This window comes from Mixophyes fleayi, chromosome 7 (assembly GCF_038048845.1).
Source record: "Mixophyes fleayi isolate aMixFle1 chromosome 7, aMixFle1.hap1, whole genome shotgun sequence".
Taxonomy (NCBI): domain Eukaryota; kingdom Metazoa; phylum Chordata; class Amphibia; order Anura; family Limnodynastidae; genus Mixophyes; species Mixophyes fleayi.
Genome location: NC_134408.1, coordinates 7,395,878 through 7,413,059, shown reverse-complemented (window position 1 = coordinate 7,413,059; position 17,182 = coordinate 7,395,878). Strand labels below are relative to the sequence as shown.

At 43.0% G+C, this 17,182-nt stretch overlaps 2 protein-coding genes across 2 annotated transcripts in view; one reads left to right on the top strand and one right to left on the bottom strand.

Moving 5' to 3' along the window:
• Positions 1-4,718, top strand: part of KAT8 (lysine acetyltransferase 8) — a 9,991-nt gene extending 5,273 nt beyond the window's left edge. The window contains exons 3-11 of the mRNA XM_075178858.1: positions 473-547; positions 724-899; positions 1,672-1,725; positions 1,823-1,987; positions 2,202-2,432; positions 2,511-2,604; positions 3,067-3,217; positions 3,317-3,471; positions 4,242-4,718. Of these exons, the coding sequence (XP_075034959.1) occupies positions 473-547; positions 724-899; positions 1,672-1,725; positions 1,823-1,987; positions 2,202-2,432; positions 2,511-2,604; positions 3,067-3,217; positions 3,317-3,471; positions 4,242-4,306 (1,166 nt within the window). The 3' untranslated portion in view covers positions 4,307-4,718. The remainder of the gene's footprint in view (positions 1-472; positions 548-723; positions 900-1,671; positions 1,726-1,822; positions 1,988-2,201; positions 2,433-2,510; positions 2,605-3,066; positions 3,218-3,316; positions 3,472-4,241) is intronic.
• LOC142097210 (prostasin-like) overlaps positions 4,461-17,182 on the bottom strand; it is a 21,381-nt gene continuing 8,659 nt past the window's right edge. The window contains exons 2-6 of the mRNA XM_075178859.1: positions 14,694-14,717; positions 12,753-12,897; positions 11,794-12,065; positions 11,534-11,700; positions 4,461-9,146 (exon numbers count right to left, since the gene is read on the bottom strand). Of these exons, the coding sequence (XP_075034960.1) occupies positions 8,817-9,146; positions 11,534-11,700; positions 11,794-12,065; positions 12,753-12,897; positions 14,694-14,717 (938 nt within the window). The 3' untranslated portion in view covers positions 4,461-8,816. The remainder of the gene's footprint in view (positions 9,147-11,533; positions 11,701-11,793; positions 12,066-12,752; positions 12,898-14,693; positions 14,718-17,182) is intronic.

The following is a 17,182-nucleotide window of genomic DNA, read 5'->3' as shown; positions in this document are numbered from 1 at the left end:
GCTACAAATATGTCTTTTTCAATAATCTGTAGGCTTTGGGGTGTCTCATTCTGTCCTTTCATTCCTCCATCTGAAACCCTATAACTCTAGACCTACACTAATCTCTTTCCCTATCTAGCATCTAGTCCAGATTGAAATCATACCTCTTAGATCTCTATCCGTGTCAGCTCTGACCGCAATTAATGTACATTCACCTGTGACCGTTCTGTCTTATTGTCTCCTACTATCCGGTTAGATTGGGAGCGTTGCAGAGCAAAGACCTGGTTCCTTTTGTCTTGTAATGTTTGCCCTTTTTTTGTCTTGTGTGCATTAGGTGTACTCTTATTAATAGACTTGGGCACATGTATGTAAGGGTGTGATATAGGAAGATGGATAATAAAATTCCTGCCCTTTAACTACCTCTCACTTCTTTCCTTGGAGACCCTTGGCGGACCTGTACCACACTGACCCCTGTCTCCTCTCTCTCCCCCAGATTCCGCAGAGGTGATCCAGTCACGGCTGAACGAGCAGGAGGGACGTGAGGAGTTCTACGTGCATTATGTGGGCTGTAAGTCCAGAAATATCCTCAGGTGTTTATTATAATGTCTGTCTCTTACTTCATGTAGACTTCAGATACTTCTGACTCCAGCATTTCTACACACCTTAGTCTGAGCCCTGGTCGCTGCTCTTAATTTGATTTTGCCTTCATGTGACCTGACCTCCTCCCCATCTTTACATCTCTAGTTAACCGACGCTTGGATGAGTGGGTGGATAAAAACCGCCTGGCGCTGACGAAGACCGCAAAGGACGCAGTTCAGAAAAACACCGACCAGTACCTGAATGAGTTGTCCGAGCAGCCAGAGCGGAAAATCACCAGAAACCAGAAGAGGAAACACGATGAAATTAACCATGTGCAGAAGGTGAGGACCCAGGGTCCATAGACCAGTATCATTCCAAGTCTCAAGTGACCACTGCTAGGGTCCATAGACCAGTATCATTCCAAGTCTCAAGTGACCACTACTAGGGTCCATAGACCAGTATCATTCCAAGTCTCAAGTGACCACTACTAGGGTCTATAGACCAGTATAATTCCAAGTCTCGAGTGACCACTACTAGGGTCTATAGACCAGTATCATTCCAAGTCTCAAGTGACCACTACTAGGGTCCATAGACCAGTATCATTCCAAGTCTCGAGTGACCACTACTAGGATCCACAGACCAGTATCATTCCAAGTCTCGAGTGACCACTACTAGGATCCATAGACCTGTATAATTCCAAGTCTCGAGTGACCACTACTAGGGTCCATAGACCAGTATCATTCCAAGTCTCGAGTGACCATTACTAGGATCCATAGACATGTATAATTCCGAGCCAACGTGTATCCATAAGGGTACATTACGTGTAGGATTGACCAGTAGATGTAAAGCATGTCCTCAGTGTTTTTGGTTTGACATGATTATGAACAAATGTTTTCTCACCACTTGTAATGCACGATCCATCTCTTAAAGAGTCCTCAGGAGTCTCTGCATTCATTGTAAGAGCTGCCGTATAACTGTGGCCTTCAGATACTGTTATACTACATGTTCCGCAAGACAGCAGAGAGCGTTGAGACTCCAAGACCTGCTCTAAAGTTCAGTGAGATCTAGTTGTCATCTGTGTCCTCCTAATTCCCTTCTCCACACACTTTATAGACCTATGCAGAGATGGATCCCACCACTGCTGCACTGGAGAAGGAACACGAGGCGGTGAGTGTTACTCTTCTATACTCTGTACTCTGCCTTATTGTCCAAAGCTGTACTGCCTGGCCTAACCATTTATTTTTCTTTGTTCATTAAAACCCAGATCACGAAAGTGAAGTACGTGGACAAGATCCACATTGGGAATTATGAGATTGACGCGTGGTACTTTTCTCCGTTTCCAGAGGATTATGGGAAGCAGCCAAAACTATGGGTGTGCGAGTACTGCCTGAAGTACATGAAGTTCGAGAAGAGTTATCGGTACCACCTGGTAAGAATTTGCCCCACTGTTTGTCTACGACTCTATCCTGTGCCTCATTGAGCTCACCAGTTCCTAGTGAATTGATAGGTCTTGTGCCTTCAATAATATCAGTAATGAATTGTTAGACTACACGAATATCGGTCCAGAGTATCGGTAAATAGAACACGTTGAGAACGGTTTGGTTTTACATCTTCTATACATGGACTCCATCCTCTACCTCCAGGGACTGTGTCAGTGGCGGCAGCCTCCAGGGAAAGAGATCTACAGAAAGAACAATATATCTGTGTATGAGGTGGATGGGAAGGACCACAAGATCTACTGCCAGAACTTGTGCCTCCTGGCCAAGCTCTTCTTAGACCACAAGACCTTGTACTTTGACGTGGAACCGTTCGTGTTCTACATCTTAACGGAAGTGGACCGGCAAGGAGCTCACATTGTGGGGTATTTCTCTAAGGTAACTGCGGAATAAATTTGTAAATTTGACCTCCTTTTTTCGGATTGTCAGTCATTGAGATAACCTGTGTGATTTCAGGAGAAAGAGTCCCCGGACGGAAACAACGTGGCCTGTATCTTAACCCTTCCTCCGTACCAGAGGCGCGGCTACGGAAAGTTCCTCATCGCCTTCAGTAAGTGACTTGTTTCTCCGTACGTCCTGTTGGTGACCTCTGTCTGCCTGGTCTCCTATTGAGTAGATAACGTGGTTGTATAGGAATAGGTGTTGGTAGTAGGACGAGAGAGGTTATATTGCCAACTTTACAAGTTATTGGTAAGAGCCAAGGGTGGTAGATCCGTGGGACAGTTGTTCTGGCGATTCATAGGCTAAACATAGATTTAGAATGTATAAATAATGAAATCACACAAATGAAATGGCAAACTAGAGATGGTTCTTTTCTGCTGTCAAAATCTATGTTTAACTTTGCTGTATCGTGAGACCAAATCTGTTTCGGTGGACAGGTCTCTTGACATCGGGTGAGACAGGACATTCCCCCCTTCTGCATTATTCCATCTAATATTTCTTTTAGTTCTCATAGAAATTATGTAATATGTATAGTAGTTATTGAGTGTCTCTATATGTCCCCGTTACACAGGTTATGAGCTTTCCAAGCTAGAAAATACAGTGGGCTCACCCGAGAAACCGTTGTCCGACTTGGGCAAGCTCAGCTACCGCAGCTACTGGTCCTGGGTTCTCCTGGAGATCTTACGGGATTTCAGAGGGACTCTCTCCATCAAGGACCTCAGGTGAGGCGCGCTGACCCTTACGGATGGCTTCTCCTTGGGGGGATCGGTTATCTGCTGTATAATGTCCACGATATAATAAGCACACTCCTTCCCTTTCAGTCGAATGACGAGTATCACGCAGAATGACATCATTGGAACCCTACAGTCGCTGAACATGGTGAAATACTGGAAGGGGCAGCATGTGATCTGTGTCACCCCCAAACTGGTGGAGGAACATCTCAAGAGCGCACAGTACAAGAAGCCCCCCATAACAGGTCAGGATTACGGAATAACGTGCTGCCCCGCCCCTCCCCTTGTGTGTAACCCTCCGCAGCCAATCAGATCAGTATATGATGTTGTGACAAAGCTGCTCTAGATCAAAGAGCTGATCGGTGATTGGTCGATGTGGGTCATGGTACTGTGTATTGTCACCATGGAGACCAGGCTCTCGAGGGCTTCTCAGGCTGCCATTTGTCAAAATAAAAATACATTTGCACCCCTGTCATTGGAGCATTCCTGATGCAAACTTGCACCTTAGCTGCTCCTAACTCTACATGAGATCCACAGTCCACTGTAAAGGCATTCGCCTGCTTCAACATTGATGGGAAATGTATTTATTCTGGAGTACTCACCACTGATAACACACAATACTATATTGAAATACAGTTAATTACATAAGTGTTCACCCAACTAATCATGTCATTGCTAAGGGGGGGGATTGTGTCTGACCCACGCCAGTTACAATAGATTCCCCACCCAGAGACGTGTCGTTCTTACTTGCAAAGAATATTTGTTGTAGCCCATTGGGAAATAATATGCTGTACTATAGAGAGTAACAAACATTTTTATTTCTGTTTACAAGATACATTTATTTATAGTTATGAATTTTGAAGATAAATACGTGAAGTATCTAGATAATGGAGACCGGAGTCTGGATAATGAATGTGAAACTCCCGTTTCCTTTAGTGCCGTTAACTTAACTATAGCAATTATATATTTTCGCCCCTCTCCAATACATAATGGGTTTTTGTTTTCTCTTCTGCAGTAGATTCACTGAACCTGAAGTGGACTCCGCCAAAACACAAGTTAATGAAGGCATCCAAAAAATGAGGCGATTGTCCAGCGGAGACCGAGAAGAGGGGGGGAGGGGGGGGGATCGTGTCTCACCCACGCCAGTTACAATAGATTCCCCACGCAGAGACGTGTCGTTCTTACTTGTAAAGAATATTTGTTGTAGCCCATTGGGAAATAATATGCTGTACTATAGAGAGTAACAAACATTTTTATTTCTGTTTCCAAGATACATTTTTTTTACATAAAACTTTTTTTCTATTAAAACAGATTTCAGAGTTAGGAATATTGAGCAATCTCCCAGCAGCCCGAGTGTGGCGGTGTTATTGGGAGGGGTTCAGGATGTGTAATGCAGGAAGAGACCTGGTGCGGTGGCTTCTAAGCTTCTACTTAAGATAGATGTGGCAATATCTTCCCCTGATACCGTGTAATAAATGTTACCTGGTCTGATCACCTGTCTCTGCTTCTCTTCATTAGTGTCACTTGTGTGTAAGTCTCTCTACATTATTTCTTGTTACACGTCTGTCCACAAGGGACTAATCTACGTAACTTATAGTGGATCTAAACTTACAGTATCATTTCTAACTGTACCGTCTCCTTTTATTCTGCTTTAGAACGGGACGTTGTCCATATTTCTGCAATTCATCCCACAGCTCAAGTCATCAAAATAGTTGGCCCTTTTCTTATAAAGTGTTATCCATTGTGACACATGATAACGCCCCCCCTTCAAGTCACTGATTTGACCTGTATAATATAACGATCACTTACAAGTATGAATGCGTATCTTTATACATGGTGTCTTAATATAGGGGGTTTTATTTTGTGTGTATGTAGTGCCAGTTCAAAGCTGCATTACCATCTAGGGAAACATTTTCCTAAGGCTGTTTCTCCCCCGCCTCACACTCTTATTTCTCTCTCTGCGCTGGATGAAAATGCAGCAAGCAAGAGATTGCAGCTTGGTCCTTCCTCTGCCATTCACCCTCCAAAGCCAGTCATTGTTGGCTAACAAATTCAACGTGCTAATTGTGTATTATAAAAGCCCCCTAAGACACAAGCTTGGGGAAAGGGTCACCTCTAGGCAAACATTGCTAGGTGCTAATGCAGCTTTAAAGTTAACACTGGGTCGGGCTCAAACATGCAAGAAATGTGGACTAAGTATAGTCTGTTATGGTAACAGTGACCCTAACGAGGGACAAATCTCAATGCTCAAGCAGGAAGTAGACAATCACTATTGAGCTATGTAATCCAGGAATAAAAGCTCTCCTGGTTTTCCTCTTATTGTTTTATTGGTTGAACAGTGAATGTTTTCCAGATCTCCTAGCACAGGTGTATACATTGATGACTGACACATATGAAAGTAGACACTAAGGGACGTAAATGCTGATATCTGCCCAGAACCTAACTATACCCCCCAGAGAATTCAATGTATGTAATTCATCTTCGAGTGCAAATGACAATAAGACTGACTACGCCTTCAGGGGCAGAACAGGGAGGGATCTGGGTGTATGCACGCAGTCAATGCACAGTAAGGGTGTGCCCAGCTCCAGCACACACAGCAATGTCTGATTAAAGCTTTGGGTATCGCTAAGGTATATGGTACCGTGCCAGCTTCAGGTCTGGTGTAAGTGATGATGACTGTATACATGCTAGAACGTGTTTGATCAGGAGCAACTGTAAAAATGCAGTTTATGTACATCAGACACTAACATCCTAATGTAATCCAAGGGGGAATAAACTTTCTCCGCATTATATTAACAGGTGAGAATTGAATGCTTTTTTTTTTTTTCCCTTCTGTGCATTCTTTTGGGACTTTATACTCCACAAATGTATCTTGCAGCGTATTCTCTATTAGAGCAGAGCCCCCCTAGACCTGAAATCAACAAGGTGTTTCTTAGATCCGCTTGTAGATTGATACATATGTACATATGCCCTATTTACGTACATAAAATAAAAAAAAAAAACACTGTTCGTTGTGTGTTCCCCAGCAATTTCCTTTGTGATGGAGGCGATCGGGTAAACCTACGATACTACTGGACCATGAGGATTGGATTTGGAAACCATAGTTCTCGCTGTTTCCATCTATGGAGACTTTTTCTTTTTTTTTAATTCTTTGATACTACTAGCAAATGTGACATCAGAAGATCATGAAAACAAAAGTGGAAATACAGAAGGATCATAGTAACAATGAGACATTTGTTTCCATTACAGAGTATCAGTGAACATGACATTCACAGTGGGGTAAAATTATTTTCTAAATAGAGGCCAATTGTATCTCAACTATAGGAATTTAATATTTACTTCTGAAAAAAAAAGGCTCTGTTCACATCATGATTAGAGCATAATTAAGGAAATATATAAAATTTAGAGTTAATTTACAAAACATGGTTTCCAGCAAACTGCTGTGTGCAAGTAGACAAGATGTTAATGGATTTTGATACCCTCTTTCTGTTACTTGGCCCAATTGTGTATTCAGGGAGTTCCTGTTGTCCTGGAAGATCAATCACCTTTTTGGGTTTTTGTTTTTTTTATATTGCTCAGTCAAAAGATCCTAAAAGATTGGCTAACATTCCTTTGGCCAGAAACAACCACAGTTGGGTCACATTCCAAGATCAAATGTATAATCCTTATGAGAAACATAATGGATGAAAGCAATACTTTCAATAATCTATGTTTGAGGTTTTTGGTATACATTCTTTTTCTGTCTAAATCTAATCAGCTACAGCAGAGGTGTCCAAGTTCAGTCCTCAAGAGCTACAAACAGTTCATGTTTTCAGGATTTCTGTCTGTAGAAAAGGGTGGTTATTGACCCAGCCAAATCCTCACCTGTCCATGATTAAAGAAATCCTGAAGACACCTATTTATTTATATAGTGCCACTAATTCCACGGCGCTGGTAACCCTTGACAACTGAACTGTGACATCTCGGAGCTAGAGCTTGCCCGATAAACTATTAATGACCTATACATATACTATATCTCCCCAAGGAATCCTAACATAATAATGTTTCATATGCATATGTACAGAAACTCACACCATGGGGTAAATGTATCGTACTCCGGTTTCTTCAACTCGCAGGAGTTCGGCGAGATGACAGCTAAAATTTAAAGCGGCGCTGCCTTGTAAAGGGAACCTTGTCTTTACAAGGCAGCGCCACTTTAAAGTTTAGCTGTCATCTCGCCGAACTCCCGCGAGTTGAAGAAACCGGAGTATAATACATTTACCCCCATATTTCTATGTTCCAGAAGAGTTAGAATAGGTTTACAAAACATGTTACGGTAACTGTTCTTAGACAATAGGTAATCAAATACCTCTTGCCAGGATGTGACAGATGCAGGGTTTGAGAAAATCAGAAACTTTAAAAAAGTAGTGAAATGATTGTAGAAATTGTCAGTTTTTTTGGGGGGGTGGGAGAAACGCAGTCTGCTACTGACAAATTGTCCATCTGTAACCCCTCCCACGCAGATTTCCCAACAGCGTAGGTGGGTGTAGTTTTTCTGGTCATTAAATGCCATATAATAACATTCTGTTTGTATTCTTAAAGCAATCACAGGCCAGATAGGATTGCTTGGTTTACAGTGTCTCTGATTAACGTATGGTGCGATTGCCTTTTGAGATCAGTCGGAGTAACTGACGACTTCAAGATTCAGTTCTTGAACTAAAAATCTTAGTGGTGGATGTACTTGGGTGCAAGATATTTTTGGAGGGATTTTAAACCAGATGGTTTGGTTTTGATTAACCATTTCACAGCCACGTCCCAGATGGGGTCTTGTCATGACATTCACCCATACAACATGCCTTGTTCGTGGCCAAAGCACAGCTACGGGGCACCCCTATGTGAGACATATTACGGAGCTCCTTCCGCGTGAACACAGCCATTGTGTGGTCTGAACCAATCCATTCTCTGGCAAGGTACATCCTAAAATATCTAGTCTTCGTATGCATCCGTTATATATAAAAACAAAACGCACCTCTTCATCCCAGAAAATGCACAAGTGCTTACACAGTGTCATCTTCCTAATAAGACATCGGAATGATATAATGGAAAAAATAATAATTACAGATTTTTTTTTTATTATTATTATTATTGAACTGGGCATAGAGGTAAGAATGGAGATTGATCATAACACCCCACATGCCCCATCCCGCTCTGCGTTAAGTCATTCTTGTTATGGACCTTTGAGGAACTTATGTAACATCTGGATCAGACTACTATTCTAGTCAAGGCTAGGATTCCTTTACGTATAGTAGGTGGAAGCACCCGTAGATTAACGGCCTCAGAAATGCCAGTACGAGGGCCCTGTCCCTCGAGTGGGAGGGCCAAGGCTTTTCCTTTGAATAGTCATTCTCTGCGGAATCTGGAGTGACAGAATCTTCGCACCCAAAGCAGATCTGTACAAGACGGCCATTAAAAGGAAAGGAGCGTGAACAGTAAGGGTTTAAGCTGGAGAGTGGAGTGCGCAATTACAGTGAGGAGAAATCTGGTTGCTTAGTGAGATCACATCATCAGCTTGATATGGGAAAGCCTGCTTTCAGGACAAAGTGCGAGCTGCCTACAAGTTGGTCAACAGATACGCGGTCAGCCAATACAAGGGAAGGACAGCAAAGGTTACTAGGACGGCCGATGCAGCATTCGGGTAAGGGTAGACTACACCATCTGCGCCGGTGCATCCATTCGCATCATCTGCCGCCGGTGGCGTATCGATCGTGAAGTCATCCACCTGAGCTTCTGGAACGTAGCCCTTAATCCAGTTGACATAGGCAATGGTGGCGATGTAGACTCCGGGTCTGTTAGGTGACCCGCATTCGTCTCCCCAGCTGACAACCCCGGCCTGATACCAGTTGTTATTGGCGTAACAGGACAACGGCCCACCTGAGTCACCCTGAAATAAAAGGACAATGAGGAGTGTTAGAGAGTCTGATGGAGACACTGAAGCTGCAACAGTTATTGCTGTAGTTTCTCACTGAGGGCCTGATTCAGAGTGAGACAGACATCCGTTTGCATAGAATTTCTCTGCATTTTTCCGCACTGTGCATGCGCAAACCGTGAATGGACACAACGGCAGCTATTTAGGCCATCAGGTTATTATTTTGGCCACTTACGCCTAAGCAGTTGTGACAGGGAGGGAAGGGGTGTTCTAACGTAAGCAATGTACAGTAAGGGCGCGTTCGAACAATTGCCTACAGATTCCGACTGGGACGTAGTCGTAAGTACGTCTGCAAAAGCGGTTTTATTTGCCGGTGTCAGAGACAGGTGCAATTAGCAGTTGATGATGACAAACACCCAAACTGCTTGTAATTAGAGGTTTGCAAATGATTCGCAGATATTTATGCAGACTTCAAGTCATTTGGCCATAAATTAGGATTTGCCGAGTGTATTGTAGCAAAGAAAAAAAAAAAAAAAGTGCACATTTTTTTACGTATGTTAGCAGTTACTCCGCCTGTATTAGGTAGGTTATTACATTTTAAATGAGGCTTCATGCAAATTACATATGAAATAGAAGGTTTGTGTACATGTTCACAAGTTAGACACAATGCAAATGCATCTTCAGAGAACATACGCATTTACTTACACTTTGAATTAGGCCCTTAGCCTTCATGATTTATCACCTTCACCTTATTATACATGCAAATTCATTGAACACACAAGACAAATGACAGTGCTCCCTCATTATACTGACCACTTTTAAAACCTCCCTTTATTACAATGGCCGATAGATGTGCATGTGTCCTCCCATCTCACTAGAGTCATTGGTGCTTTATCTTGGTATAGTGACCTAGCACAGCTTCTACACACCTAGAAAGGCTCCCTAACTCACATCTCAGAAGGATCAGGCAGAGATAGATCTACCCTTTGAGGTCAAGGTATAAAAGACAGATGTGGACAACGGAGTTTTTGACCTGGACACTACCTTTGGGTTGGTTTTGAAAAACCAACGCTCAGTTCACCATAGATCTATGGATGATTATGACGAGTGGCCGCTTAAAGATCTCATGAAGAGACGCTAAACCCTTTGTGGATGAATGTAAAGAAACTGGTGATGTCTGGGAATAATCCATCCCTTTATCTAGTTGTGATCTCAATCAATTATGGTCGTCACAGCAGGAGTCTGTGTTGGAGGAGGTTGTTCTGTACCTCCCAAATGTCCCGAGCATATAGTTAGTATATTATTTTTGCAGTTCATAAGGAAACCATAAAGAATGTAGGGACCGCTTCCTGACACCATGGAGCATAGACCAAGTTACACAACAGGGAGCAAGATACATTGCTAGGCCTTGGCTTGACCTAACTTTTTTTTCCTGAGTGGAAGAAGGATAGTTTGAGGTGGCCTTGACAAAGCCTCAGGAGGAGGTAGATTTCTGGGCATCCTGTCAGTGTTAATATCTATGGTGCGTGCCAGAGGAGGGGAGCCAGGTACAGGCCTCCTGTCCATCCTGGGCACTAGATAAAGAATGGACAGTGTATCTTCTTAATAGTGGGTTTTGTGGTGTTCGCTCTTCTCTTGGATCCAATCCAGACCACCGATTTAGGGGTGACTGATACCCAGCACCGATGTCCAGACAGGTAACAGCCTGAACGAAGGTAGTTGCCTCACTGCAGCCTACCTTGGCCAGTGTACCTGTGCTCCAACTATAACCGTACAACGCAAGTAAAAGCCCAGTTGTAATGTGCAGTTATTGACAACGTTTTGGTTGTTATTTCTAAAGCATTATTCAGCAGTTGGTGCGAGTGTAAGAGTAGGACAAGGTGTTTCAACATCCAAGGTACAGATTATGAACTGCTGTTATAAACATGACAATCACATGATCACAGCATAGGAATGATGCTTAAATGCCTTTATTACACCAATCTATCAAGGAAGTGGTGACTAGGTGCCGACTTCTTATGGAACACACCGTTCTCCTGCGGATAGAATCAAACAGGAAGAAAAATAAAATTACTGTATTGGGTGATGGACTTCGGCTCAACGCAGCTGCTTCTACTGTCCATCCCCTGGACCTGGTCCGGAGCAGGACCAGGTAACCAATTCATGACTATGTGCTGAAAGCTGGCAGCTTTATGTTCTCAGGAGCACACGGAGCATGCTCCCGCCAGTACATGGGTTGTCCTTGATCATTAATACTTATGAATATTCATAACTGCCCAGAAGATGGCTAGCTTCATGCAGAGATGAATAAAGGAGAAGCTTCTTATTGCCCTTATAAAGTCAAACAGCACCAACGTGTAATTCCTGGTCTGGCTACGACCTCCCATGAGCTTCACACCTACCTGACAGGCGTCCACAGAGCCATCCGTCGCTCCCGCGCAGATCATATCAGCCTGGATGGACGACAGTGTGTCTTCGGTAGGGTTGATGTGATACAGACAATTACAGGTCTTTCTGCTGATGATTGTGACTTGTCCCACCTGCAGGGTTTGCGGGTCCGGGAGGGTTACTGCAGAGACACAAAATAAAAAGAATAGATGACATCTCATTTACAATAACCAGACACAGCAACGTCCCAGCTGTCATTTTACAAACTCTTTACCCGAGTGATGAATATTGCCCCATCCGGTGATCTTGCATTTCATCCCGGCTGGAAACTGCACGTTGGCGGAGGGCAGCCTAATGATATTTACAGCGCTACTTAAGGGCACTGGATTCGCAAGCTGGACCAGGGCGATATCCCAGGAGTAGGCGTCCTGGCTGTACCCAGGGTACTTGTGCACATTGGCTACAAGCACTGTGATGACAGTGGAGTCCGTGATTTTCAGGCTGGTTGTTCCAACGACGACCTCATAATCACTAAACGCGTGTTCCCTGGGGGAAGAGTGTGGAAAATACGTCAGTGCAACAGTGTCAACAATCCCCATAAAGTAGCAGAGCACAGTCACACCGCTAGATATGTGGCAGCACCACAACACTAATCTATATACCAGACCGGTGCCAAAAGTCTGCAGCAACAAACCATCAGGGTCATTGCAATTTGAAAAAAAATAAATATATATATATATATATTTTAATAAAAGTAAAATGGAACACTATTGTCAATTATTTCACTTTAGCCAGAACCTTTAGCATTTTATGGTTAATAAGTGTTTGGGATTAATAAAGTAATTTAGCAGTTGTATTGTTAGAGATAAGCAACAGTCTCGATTTCCGCTGCAAACAATAGGCACTTCGACTGTAGCCTCAATAACCCTAGAGAGATTAGCAAAGTGAAACCTGGCAATTGTTGTAGAAACACAGAGAATCTAAACACAGCGATTCCAAACCAATAAAAAGGGAATAGCACTAAAATAACAGACTTTACGGTTGTATCCTTAAGAGCTGCCTACATTTAAAAGCATCAAAAACCACACACAATAGTGTTTCATTACAGTCTGTGCAAAAGGTCCCTAGAATGTGTCAGAAAGCCCGAAACCAAGGAAGGCCAGAAGAAGTAAAGGACTAACACCCCTTATATAGGGGAGACCCCCGACACGCTCTCATACATGGAACACCTACGTTGGGAAGCAATGGGCGGCTGTCAGGACCCACTGTTGAGAGATCAGAGACCCTCCACACGCATGCAGTTGATTGTACCGCAAGCTGACTTGCCACGGCCAACTCGTAATGACGCCACTTTGTCCTCCAACGATGCGATTGTGAACTATAAAAACAGATTTTGTTAGTACATGTATGCTATGTGTGCGTTTCCAAAGGAGTTTCCTTTTCACCCGTTAGCAGCACATAATGGCCCTTACAACAAAGATCTACTTTTGCCCCTGGCAGGGGAGGGCTGGCAAAGTTCAGTCTGGGGGGCAAGACTCAAATTAGCAGCCTATTTTAAAGGGCAAAGAGTGCTGGTGGCCCATTGACCCAGGTCAAGATAGCCTTCTATGGGCCCAGCCCGGGGGGCCCTGGCCATGGTAATTAGTAACTATAAGTAACTGGGACAGTGGGATTTTAGTTGGACATTTTATAGATCTCGCCAAGAATGCTCTCGTTTCTAGACTCCTAACCTTCCTCCCCATTTCCCCTCCATGTCACTTTATCACTCCACGTTTCCTCACATTCTATTCTTTTCATATCGGAACTTGTGCGTAAGTTGCATGTTTACAAAGCGCACAGAACTTGTGCGAAGTTCCAACTGTCTGTATTCAAATCGAAGTGGATCTCAAGAGAACTTTTTCATTTTGAATCTGGTGGAAGAACACACTGCCTACACAGAACACACCAGTAAGTGCAAGGAAAGGTCACATTACAATGCATAAAACAACTTCTAATAACCAATACTTTTTTTTTTTTAAAATCTATATCTTTTTTACATTACACAACGATGCTTGCAATGCGTACATAGGTCCTGTGCTAGCTAGCAACATGCATATGTGCAACCATCATAGACAATGCAGTGTCAGTCATCAGTATCCGTCAGCACTTACACCTGCCCTGCTGCAAATGATATGATCAAAAACAAGCGTATGCACGAGAAACACAGGACTTGAACCTGCTGCATCTACGACAGACAACCTTCAGCATGTCCTTACTGTACATTGCCTAAGTTACTCCGTCCCTTCTCTCCCCCCGTTCTGGCTCTCAAGACATAGACCGTCGTCGTAAGTGGCGTTCAGCCATGAATTTCCTACAGTTCCGCTCATTGGCATAACATCCATTCCTAGCCAGAGCTGTTTCATGCAAGATACATTAAGGAAACTGATGTATGTCCGAACATTAACCAGGCCCTTACTGTCTGCATCTCCTGTATGACACAACCTACTATTATTGATTGTAAGTTTAAATGGCCAGGGACCTCTATATCTTTTGCGTCACCACTTGTCCTGCAATTTCTACACATTATACAGCCATAGGAAAACCGAGGGGGGGGAGGGTTCCTAGTGCCTGGAAGCCCCCTCCAAGCCTGGGGCACTGTATAATTGAGGTGGCTGGACCCTGCCCCCGCTTTACACGGCTCTGCTTGAAAAGGGAGAGCTGCATGCACCCAACAGTAGCGCACGCAGCATTGACCATGTATATTATGGGGATAGGAAGAGTTGGAGAGCAGCCAAGCACTGTCTAAAATTATAGCCACGCCCCCATGCATGCTGGTCTCGCCCACTGGTGGCGTGGTGTGGAAACCCCCTCTCTACAAATCCTGCGTTTGCGCCTGACAGCGGTGTGTAATGTGTTAGCACCTTATACAAACTGAATAATATATACCTGTGGCCCTCCAAACGGACAAACACTTATTATACCATGCGGACCATAGTTACTGTACATTATACACAGCAGGGAACAAGACATTCCTTACATATATTTCTTAGCATACTGGAGTCACCAGTGACTGCCCAAAGAAGAGTTTATAAAGGATATATTATTCATGGTTGTATGGCATAATCGTATACATAGACCATTTATAAGGACATAATATTCAGTACAATATAACAGTATACATAGACATTTACTTACTTTGACAGGATGCAAAGTCCAAAGCTGTAAAAGAAAAAACAATTATAAAAGGATTATTGAGGCAGAAATAATGTAATCACAATGATCAGCACACATGTGACTGGTGTATACATAAATTATTTAAACTGCAAAGTTACTCCCTAAGAACGGAGCCAGAGATATTTACACATTATATTGGGCCTTGGTTCGGTCCTCTCTCCTGTGATCATGATGTGGTGGGTTTTATTGGGCACTACCCTGGCTTTTCTGGTACAAAAGATGATACCACTAATACCAGTGCCATTCCCCTGGTGGTTTCTAAGCGTTGCGTTCTGTATGAACATGGCGTAAAAAAGGCGTTGTCCAGATCAATTCTAACCACCCCCCATATCTTTATGACCCCTAATAATGTCAGTTTAGTCTTAACCCATGATCCAGTGATGAAGACACCAGATACTGTACAGTAATAGTATCGACAGATTTGCAGACCCACAGGAAACCGACAGATTGGTGACAATAAGTTAGTGAACTGCCAAATCTAGACAAATTATTATAGCAAAAGTGTAGCAACACACTGCACTTTGTGGCAATAACCTCACACACCACCACATAGCCAGTATACCTCCATATAGCCTCACACACCACCACAGCCAGTATACCTCCATATAGCCTCACACACCACCACATAGCCAGTATACCTCCATATAGCCTCACACACCACCACATAGTCAGTAAACCTCCATATAGCCTCACACCACCACATAGCCAGTATACCTCCATATAGCCTCACACCACCACATAGCCAGTATACCTCCATATAGCCTCACACTTCACAGGCAGTATAATTATTTATATAGGTGCTACAGAATCTTCAGCGCCATACAGAACAAGAAATAAGTCAAGGGCGAGTATACACCAATATGGCCTTACATACTAATATGTAGCTAATACGCAACTTGTCAATATGTCACCATACAGTATATGAATTCACATAAGACTATAGGCCCACAGAGCTTGCATCATATAAAATGAGTTGACTGCTCGCTACCTCTTCACCTGCATCACTGTCACCACCCATTTTCCATTCCCCCTGTTATCGTCTTAGGAGTTTGTCAATTTGGAATAAAAATCTGTGTACTTGAGATGTGCATAGCTTTAAAAGTCGTTCTGCAAAATATTCGTCTCATTCAACTTTTGGTCATAAAACTTTGCACGTTTCACTAGTGGAATTTGGCCTTAGGGCCCCTAGTTCTACCCCACTCGCACTGCACACCTACTTCAGCTCTATTCAAAGACTACAAATTACAAGATATGAGAATTTACAAATATGGTGCAGGTGAAGAGCGGAATGCTCAGATTTAGCCCCAGAATGTCACACCTCTATGAAATAGCATTATGCTCCCACCCCCTTTATAGAATAAAGACAGCCTTAGACAAAAGACTGTCATTCCAGCCTGCTCTGCTCAGGGCATGATAGCACCCTCTGCTGGCCATCTGAAGGGGGGGATGGGAACAATGTTACCTCATTGCACAACAGAAAGGTGGGTTGTGGGGGAAGGAGTACACGGTTGGCAGTGGAAAACCCACCGCAGTGGATGTGGCTGCCACGGGGCCCAGCAGTGAGTGGGGCCCCTGCTCTCCATTTCTGAGCAACACAGGGACCAGGCTTTATTACACATGCTCCATAGATCATGCACAGAATAAAAGTCTGCTTCCAGTTACAGTAAGTGTAAACAGACCTTGTAAAGTAGTAATGTGTTTGCACTGGCTAATTTTTGTGGCATTTGTTAACGAGCTCTCTAATTAACTTGCACTTGGTAATTTGTTTTTAATGATGCATTTACCTGTAATTGTACTAGTATACTTTATACTTGCACGTTTTATTATGTGTAACTCATGTGATGTTTATGCGGACTGTCCGGCGTTGGGAAATTTTTTGGCACTTTACAAAAAAAAAAACACGACGACAATGAATGAAACATATACAAAAAAATAACCCCAAATGACAAAACAGATTCCCTAACACCTTTCTACAAAGGAGAGGCAGCAACACAGACTTACAGTGCGATTAGAATAGATCAGATCCATCATTATTATATACACAATACTAAGCAAAATACATACCATTAAATAAAAATGATCCAATAAATCATACCGGCTTTCTTTATACACTTCACCGACTTAATACTCTCAAAACAATACACACCCATCAATAAGAAGGACAATGCACATAAATTGCAGGAGGAGATTAAATTCGTGGGAAAAAAAAAAAAAAATACACACAGTCATTCTCAAAACTTTTGGCCAAGACACAAGTATTGGTTTTCACAAAGTTTGCTGCTTCAGTGTTTTGTTACTATGGTATACTGAAGTAAAATTACAAGCATTTCATAAGTGTCAAAGGCTTTTATTGACAATTACATTAAGTTTATGCAAAGAGTCAATATTTGCAGTGTTGATCCTTCTTTTTGAAGACCTCTGCAATTCCCCCTGGCATGATGTCAATCAAC